Here is a 9143-nt window from a genome sequence, read left to right on the forward strand (position 1 = left end):
ATCCGGGTAACTACACTTTCTTTTTCTTTTTTTTCTCTCTCGTTCTCTTTTTTGATTGACAGTTGCCATGGCAACAAGCTAGAGCATCGCCATTTTGTCAGGAGGGTTTTTTTTCTCTCTCTCTCTCTCCCCCCCACCCCTCCTCCTCCTCCTCCTCCTCCTCCTCTCAGCTCTCCTGCCTCAGTCTCTTTTTCAAATGTTCTCCCTTCCCGCCGGAATAATGCTGTCAGTGGATATATATTTGACGTTTTTGGATGTCGAAACGCGTCCAGTGGATCGGATCAAGAAGCTCAAGAGGCCGACGTTTTAAAAAAAAAAAACCCGTATTAGTTGGGGAGGAGGGGGGAAGAGAGAGAGAAAAAAAAATAAATTAGGCGGCGCCGCACTAACTCACTCAGTTGTCCGCGTCTCCTGGTCCACCGGGCCGGTTCACTGCGCAGGTTTGGACCGCGCGCCATTTTGTGAAAATTGACTCAAAATTCCTAACCAAAAAATTATCAGAGGACACGGTTTCTGTTTCACGTTCAAAAAAAAAAAAAAAACACCCTTGGACTCAACTGATATTGTCGCGTTTGTCGAAGCGGACCGACCGCTAAAAATCCGACCAAAGGCGACGTAGAATCGGATTCTTTTTTCTTTTTTTTCCGGCCGTTAACGTTTTATATTTAGCGGGTAGCTAGCATCGTTAGCTTCGGGCTAGCCGAGCTAGGTGGCTAATGCTAGCTGCGTTCATTTTGTCAACTAGCTCGCCGCTAGTTAGCATGTTGCTAGTCGTCATCAGCTGATAGAGTAAACGTTAGTTGACAAAAGTTGCTTTCGGATCGCCGATGTTGTTGCTCGCCGCCGCTGCTGTTGTTGGCTGCCGCTGCTGTTGTTGCTCGGGAGATGAAGAAGAGCGTGTTTTAAAAAATCAGCTGGCTGGCTACTGCTGGTGGTGGTGAATTATTTTTAAAAAGAGTTTTTTTTTTCTTTTCTTTTTTCTTTTTTTTTTGCCGGATCCAGAGGACGTGAAAAGAGAGAGAGAGAGACAGAGAGGGAGAGTGGTGTGTGTTAGTGGGGGGGGTGGGTTTGGATTTTAACGTTAACATTACTCGCTAACCGTGCAAAGGGAGGGGAGAATCTCAAGCTGGATAAGTTTCCTCATCATACAGGTTATTGGACTTTAAATGAAGATCGTGCCATCAGAGGTGAGTGAGATGTTGTTATAATGTGCTTGGCTTTAAAACATTTCACATTTTTTGTTCTTTTTTTTTCTGGTATCTTGTATGAACGGTTACAACAATGATGGACGCGACAGTGAAGTTGGTAGCTTTAATGGTATGGCGGTCGGTCGGTCGGTCGGCTAGCTCGGCCTGCTGTTTAACGCTTTTTTTTTTTTTTTAGCTTTTGCAGTCAGTAGGTCAGCGGACTAAATTTAACGTTATATACACCGAGGGTGAGCTGTGTGTGTTTTTTATTTTTTTGTTGTGTATTTTTTTTCCAGGTTGTTGTGGTGGAGGCAGCGGGTTTATGTGTGTGTATGTATGTGTGTGTGTGTGTGGGAGAGTCATGCTGGCACTGTGCTAACCCTGCCGATATTAAGACACTGTCATTGTATGATTTTTTTTTTTTTTTTTTTTTACCGTACAACATGATTTCACTTTGCCGATGCTACATCTCGCTGTGTTTTATATACATGTATATCAGCGGTGCAGTTTTGTGTTTTTACGAGTTATACGGCACGGGAGCTAACCTGGCTAACGCCTGGTAGCTTTAATTGGGCTAACCTGGCTAATGGTTAACGTTGACTTGTTGACGAACCAGCTGAATGGGCCCCACACACAACCCGCTGGAGCACAGCGTCACCAGCTAACGTTAACGTTGGATTGGTGAGAGATATGCTCGCTTTGCCTTTGCTTGGTCCCGCAGTTTTTTTTTTTTTCTTCTCCAGGAGGTAACGTTAACGACGACAAACGTTTTAGCTAGTTTAGACTGCTAACGGGGGGGTAACGTGAGCCGTGAATACGTTTTTTTTTGCCATTTATACGGAGGCACACACACACACATACACATACACATACACATACACGGACGATATGTAGCAAAAGGGAGGACGCAGATTAACACTGAATATGCTTTCTAAATCCCAACCATGACGAGATCTACCCCATCATCTGTAAGTACGAGAGCTGCTCGGGCACCGTCTTTTTATATATATATATTTAAATATATATATATATATCCACGGACGTGTGTAAGGCTCTTTTTTTTTTAATTGTTTTGCATTTGATTCAGCTTAAGGGATGGATCTAATCGGTTGGGCGTGAGAAGATGACACACAGGCTCGTTACAGAGGTCTTTTAGCTATCACTTATGATATGATACGGCTACTAATAGCAAGCTAGCTGTCGTTATATTTACACCTAAAATAGGCCCCGTCGATGCCGTGATGAAGTCGAGCCAGCAAAGGGAACTGTTCATATGTCAGTACTGAAAATGAAGAATAATCAAACCCTTTTTTAAAGGAGAGAGTAAAAGAGCTACAAGTGCGCTTGGGGAAAAAAATGGCTTTGTGCTCAAATACAGCTTGATTTCCCACCTCCCCTAAATTAGAAAGGCTTAGAGATATTTAAAAATGTCAAATTCATCCTAGTAGTTATGTTATGTTATGTTATGTCAGGTATTGTGTTTGTGAAATGGGCTCAAACCAAACTTTCTCACTTCTATGGCCATTTGCATAATCCTGAACAGTAATTTTAGTTTTAAAAAGTAAAATGACACGTCTTAATGTAAAGGTATATTGATTATGATAGAGAAGATCAAGTCCAGTAATAATCCTAATTTGTTTTATGTAGTGTTATGTAGTCTAGGCCTCTCTGAGTGAACTATTTATCTTTCAACAGTTTCACAACAGCTTCACATCTTTTGTGTAATGTCATTGCCATGGCATTAATTAATTTGCCTGTTGCCCTCTTTAATATCAGCCTTATTTTTAAATACCCCATAAAAGTTCACACATTTACACCCCCACCCCAAGCAGACTTCTTAAAGTTTTGGGGGTCTCCTCTGTTCTTTAGGGGTCCTCTCAACAAAAGTGAAACCACAATGAAGTTAAATCCCCACCAAAGATTCACAATGATAATGATCTGTTTTTATTCTTTGTAGTTGGTTGTGGTTTGCTGCTGGACTCTCCTCCCAGGATGATATGAAATTTTTACAGGAGATGATGCATCCAGGTTAGCTGCTATATATTAAGCCTTAACCCTTTGGTGGGAGGTGGTGCACCTATGATCTTCTTCTCTTTCAATTCCTTTACTCTTTTTTAAAAATTTGACATCCAGACTCCTGATTTATTAATTTTTTTTCTGACATGGGGGGAAAAAGTCAAACAATGTTAAATCGCAATTAAGATCGGTCAATGTAGGATTGAAACTTCCATTTAATGCAGTTTAACTTTTACTTTGGCAGCTCAAAGTGATTAAAAATGTGTTTGATTTAACTGTTTTCAGGCCTCAGCTTGAACAAGCAGCAAAATGGACACAGTAGTCATCATGACAAATCATTCTGATCATTTTAGGGCCTTAGATTTAATGTGAAATAAATAAAAATAAATGTGTATTAAGGCTTATCTAATTTAGTAAAAAATAGTTTAACCTTAACAGTACATTTGTGTACTTCCTTGTTACATTAAAAATAGATACATACAACAAATAAAAAAAAAATATATAAAAAAATATATATATATATTATAAAGATAATATATATATCATAAAGATAATAATATATATATATTACAAAGGGATAAATAAAATATCTTAGTTTTCTTAAAATACAGGCTTTGCGTGTGCTCTATCATCTTACAGTTCCTCTTATTTCTGTCAGTGGATGTGTATTTTTTCCTTTTCCAAAGCTGGGTCAGCTTTCTAATGCTCTCAGATGGAGTGCAGGTTTTGGGCTGTGCAGCTATTTTGCTGTCAGGCTCTTGTGTTGAAAGCAGCGTCTAAGTGTGCCAAAGTTCAATTTTATTTCTTGTTTATTTCTTGTTTTCTCATTGGAAAATGGGAGCAGCTCTGCCCTGGCAACAAAAGTAGGCTATTTGCATACTGCGTTGTGATTGGTCTGTGCATTGATGGGCTTGCCAAATCACGCTGTATCTCTGTGGTGATAGGCTATGCTAATTAGGTGCTGTTGCTGGGATTCTGAATAGTGGTTACTGTGTAGCACTGGTGAATTGTGTTGTCTGGTGAGAGATGCTGATAGCTGAACATGCTATTTGATAATTTTTTGATTCCTTCTGGCTTAAAATGAAGGATGATTCACTGTACAGTGTAGAGATGCTTTATTTTCACCCCTTTTCACTGTTCATCCTGCTGTTTTGCTCCTTTTTCTTCACAAAGGTTGATATATTGCTGTTATATTTTATTTTGTGCTTATCCTTTGATGCATTTTAATGACTTTACATGTTTAACAAAAGACATTATGTATTAACCTGACATTTATTTGAACAAAGACTGAATCCTTTTTATTGTTCTCAACATTTTATGATCATTTTTGTCTGTGTTTGAAGCATGAGATTGATCATTTCAGCATACTTGTAAATATTACAGATGCATAATTTACATTTTGCATATATTTTTGCTGTTTTAAAGGTGAATGTAGACATTTTTGTATTAAGGAAATTCTCACTTGTTAGATTAAGCAGCAAATAATGCCTTTTTATATTAGATCTGTACAATAAGTAGCAGATATCTTTACCTTTTTTAATTTTGGGGCCATAAATGTCACATGTTAAAGAGGACACACAGCTGTTTTACATCAGGAGTATTACCCTTTTTCCTCCTTTGTGTGTTTTGTTACATGTACTGTTGAATTAAGGTAATGTGCAACTCATAGCAGCGTTCATTTCTTTCAGGAGGAGAGACTTCAGCATGCAAACCTTCGTCCGTCCGGCTTGCGCCCTCTTTTTCTTTACACACTGCTGGTCTTCAGATGGCTGCTCCAATGCCCCATACGCACCAGCAGTACAGTGACCGCCACCAGCCAAGCACTGACCAATCTGTTACGGTCTTACCGTACAGCGACCAGACACCACAGCTCACTGCCAATCAGGTACACTAACCTAACCCTACCCCTGCTCTTGGATTTCTTTTAGTCTGAATGTGTAATGGTACAAAAACTGAAATACTTCCTATGAAATGAAAGTCTCTTTCCCTTTTTTGCTGCTGTCACCAGGCAGAGTAGCTGCTTGTCAAATGTTCTTTCAGTCTAGCCTTTTAATATTGTGCAGCATTTATTGTATTACATTTAATGAATGGCCTCTAAGATTTTATCATTAGCAGTTTAGATCAGCCCCTGTTACTTAGAAAAGTGCTATGCATATTGTTTGTTTATTAAACATTGTAATTTTGTTTCCTTTTGATACTTCAGAGGCACATGCCCCAGTGCTTTCGTGACCCAACTTCAGCTCCCCTGAGGAAGCTCTCCATTGACCTTATCAAAACATACAAACACATCAATGAGGTTAGTTTTGTTTCTCATTAAACGCAGCTATCTATACCATCTGCTTTCTGCTACCATCTGCAAAGATTCATATTACTTAAGAGGAATATTACATGTATTATTTTCTTCAAGCATGATGACGTGAATTGTTTCATTGTTCATTTCCAGGTGTATTATGCAAAAAAGAAGCGACGGCACCAACAGGGTCAGGGTGAAGACTCCAGTCACAAAAAAGAGAGGAAGGTCTTTAATGATGGCTATGACGATGATAACTATGACTACATCGTCAAGAATGGGGAGAAGTGGATGGACCGCTATGAGATTGATTCCTTGATAGGAAAAGGATCATTTGGACAGGTGCTTAATTATAAATACATGTGCTGTATTTGGAGAAACTAATGTTTTTCTTTCTGCTTTGTATAAATACCCTCAACATATTTGCTGCCACTTACTGAAGATTTTTCATGCGCAGTTAACATTTGACATGTTTATTTTCAAACAAGCTAGCCTGATTTAACTTGGGGACCATTAAAATTTGCTTTTGTTGGCGTCTGTAGGTTGTGAAAGCATATGACCGTGCTGAGCAGGAATGGGTTGCCATTAAGATCATCAAGAACAAGAAAGCTTTCCTCAATCAAGCCCAGATTGAAGTGCGCCTCCTAGAGCTCATGAACAAACATGATACCGAGATGAAATACTACATCGGTAATGCACTCTTGATATTTGCCTCTGATCTGATGAGACATCAAATAAATGAAAAGGCTTTCCGTACAATTCGCTAACATGGTTACAATTTGGTTTTCCGCAGTTCACCTAAAGCGTCACTTCATGTTCCGGAACCACCTCTGCCTCGTGTTTGAGATGCTTTCATATAACCTGTACGACCTACTCCGAAATACCAACTTCCGCGGCGTCTCACTCAACCTCACCCGGAAGTTTGCCCAGCAGCTATGCACGGCGCTGCTCTTCCTGGCCACGCCTGAGCTCAGCATCATCCACTGTGACCTGAAGCCTGAGAACATCCTCCTCTGTAACCCCAAGAGGAGTGCCATCAAAATAGTGGACTTTGGCAGCTCCTGCCAACTGGGACAAAGGGTATCTAGCTGCAGTTTTTTCTTATCAGCAGTAAAATGAATGAATGCAAGAATATCCCAGAGAAATAATGTGATAGTTGTTACTGTGGTGTAGTGAATAGGTAATTCAGAGTCTGCAGCTAAATGTGGAGTCTGACCGGCCGTGCTTTCTTTTTTGTAGATATACCAATATATCCAGAGTCGCTTCTACCGTTCCCCAGAGGTGCTGCTGGGAATGCCCTATGACCTGGCCATTGACATGTGGTCCCTGGGTTGCATCTTGGTAGAGATGCACACTGGAGAACCTCTCTTCAGCGGAGCCAATGAGGTATAAGGAACTGAAATACTACTATGCAACTGATATTGATATTAATAGTTCACAAGTTTACCTGAAACGTTCAAATGATGTCAATTGTCTGAGCCTAATGTCTTCATAGGTTACATTAGATGACATTTGGCATAAAGACATATCCAGTGTGCTGCCCTTGGATATGTTTTAGATTTGCAGTGCTAACCTTGATTTAATAACTCCCCCCCTCAGGTGGACCAGATGAACAAAATAGTCGAGGTTCTTGGTATCCCGCCTAATCACATAATGGACCTAGCCCCAAAAGCCAGGAAGTTCTTTGAGAAGCTTTCGGATGGTACATGGAGTGTTAAGAAGACCAAAGATGGCAAAAGGGTGAGCTCAGTTTTATGCTGCATTTAGACTCTTCGTTTGCCTTGTTCAATGCATCAAGCTACATTGTGTGATGATATATACAAGTCATGACTGAGCAAATCTCTTTGCTGCCTTAAACAGTATAAGCCTCCGGCCTCGAGGAAGCTCCACTCCATCCTGGGTGTGGAGACAGGGGGTCCAGGTGGCCGGCGGGCGGGGGAGTCTGGCCATGCTGTTGCTGACTACTTGAAGTTCAAGGACCTGATCCTCCGGATGTTGGACTATGACCCTAAGAGCCGCATCCAGCCCTACTATGCCCTGCAGCACAGCTTCTTCAAGAAGACTGCGGATGAGGGGACCAATACAAGCAGCAGCGTGTCTACAAGCCCCGCGTTAGAGCAGTCCCAGTCTTCAGGAACCACCTCCAGCACCTCCTCTAGTTCAGGTAACCGTCACTGGAAAACTCAGACGATCCACTGTCTGTAATTTAAACGATCTCCGGTAAAGGGGATTGATTTTGTGGAACTTTACTGCAGCAACATTGAAACTATAAAAATCCATTTCAATGTTGAACTTTCAGACATTTCTAATGTGTTGTGCTTTTAATAAACATTAGGTAATCCTCTTGAAGCATTTGACATATTTTATGTGAAGCTGTCGAGGTTGACACTTTGGTTTAACCCTTAGGAGGTTCATCTGGGACAAGTACTAGTGGCAGAGCAAGATCAGACCCTACCCATCACCACTTGCACAGTGGAGGACACTTCGGCACGGCCCTGCCTGCCATCGATGGTGACAGCCTCTGCCCACAGGTCAGTAAGGTAACTGACAACGTTCTTAAATAATATCCATTACTGAGCGAGTTATTGTGATGTTTTTAAACAGTTTTTCTTGTGTAATAAACAAATCTTTAAAAAAATATATACATCTTTTTTCTACATTGCTTGATTGACTGTTGCTAATACAAGACAGGATTAACATGAAATTCAAACACAGATTTTATGGAAGTTTGAGTGTGTCTCGTTGCTGAAAATTGAGAGAGAAGATGAGAATTGTGAATTATTAGAACATTGAGCATTATAAACGCAAGACCCTGAAAGTGTGCAGCCATCTTCCACAACTGAATCTTGTTGTTTATTTGACAGGCAAGACAGCCTTACCCACCCCCGCTGGTGTGGGGAGGTGGCGTTGGACCAGAGTCAGTCACTGGAGAGACCCACCCAGTCCAGGAGACCACCTTCCATGTTCCCCCTCAGCACCCTAAGGCCCTGCATCCCCACTCACATACTCATCACCACCACGGGCAGATGATGGCTACACGGCCACGCCCACGCCACTACACCTCCCCGACACACAGCTCCTCGACACAGGACTCCATGGAGGTGGTTCATGGCCATCTGTCCATGACCTCCCTGTCTTCCTCTGCCTCCTCTTCCTCTACATCGTCCTCTTCCACTGGGAACCATGGCAACCAGGCCTACCAGCTCCGCCATTTGCCTGCCGGAGCCCTTGACTTTGGTCAGAATGGTGGGCTGAGCATGGGGCTAGGTGCCTTCTCGAACCCACGGCAGGAGACTGGCATGGCAGCGCACCCTGCATTCTCCATGGGCACGAACACAGGGCCTGCCCACTACCTAGCGGAAGGCCACCTGGGCATGAGGCAGGGCATGGACCGGGAGGAGTCTCCAATGACTGGAGTGTGTGTGCAGCAGAGTTCTATGGCCAGCTCGTGACTGCACTGACATTTGGCTGTGTGTTCCCCCTGTGCGTCATTTTTAAGGTGGTGTTTTTTACTACAAGGTGTGTTGAGAACAAAAGCTGCTCACGTCAGAAGGGAGATATCACTGAACCGCTACTACAGAGAAAAACCTTTGTTAAAAAGTATATATGTAATTTTCATCAGTTTTTCTTTTGCAATCATTAGGCACAAA

At 41.8% G+C, this 9143-nt stretch overlaps 1 protein-coding gene across 4 annotated transcripts in view; it reads left to right on the forward strand.

Moving 5' to 3' along the window:
• The first annotated feature begins 120 nt into the window (after window positions 1-120).
• dyrk1ab (dual-specificity tyrosine-(Y)-phosphorylation regulated kinase 1A, b) overlaps window positions 121-9143 on the forward strand; it is an 11954-nt gene continuing 2931 nt past the window's right edge. The window contains exons 1-12 of one of the 4 annotated variants that reach the window (XM_010743348.3): window positions 121-1187; window positions 3145-3215; window positions 4892-5088; window positions 5407-5499; window positions 5647-5835; window positions 6036-6183; window positions 6287-6573; window positions 6733-6879; window positions 7093-7233; window positions 7354-7657; window positions 7900-8033; window positions 8358-9143. The exon at window positions 8358-9143 is cut by the window's right edge and continues 2931 nt beyond it. In XM_010743348.3, coding sequence (XP_010741650.1) covers window positions 3185-3215; window positions 4892-5088; window positions 5407-5499; window positions 5647-5835; window positions 6036-6183; window positions 6287-6573; window positions 6733-6879; window positions 7093-7233; window positions 7354-7657; window positions 7900-8033; window positions 8358-8945 — 2259 coding nt within the window. In that variant the 5' untranslated portion in view covers window positions 121-1187; window positions 3145-3184 and the 3' untranslated portion in view covers window positions 8946-9143. Of the gene's footprint in view, window positions 1188-1777; window positions 2156-3144; window positions 3216-4891; window positions 5089-5406; window positions 5500-5646; window positions 5836-6035; window positions 6184-6286; window positions 6574-6732; window positions 6880-7092; window positions 7234-7353; window positions 7658-7899; window positions 8034-8357 lie in introns of those variants that run through there. The other 3 variants (XM_010743350.3, XM_019259375.2, XM_027280125.1) reach the window with 3 other exon arrangements.

Source organism: Larimichthys crocea, chromosome VII (genome assembly GCF_000972845.2).
Source record: "Larimichthys crocea isolate SSNF chromosome VII, L_crocea_2.0, whole genome shotgun sequence".
In the NCBI taxonomy this organism is placed as follows: Eukaryota; Metazoa; Chordata; class Actinopteri; family Sciaenidae; genus Larimichthys; species Larimichthys crocea.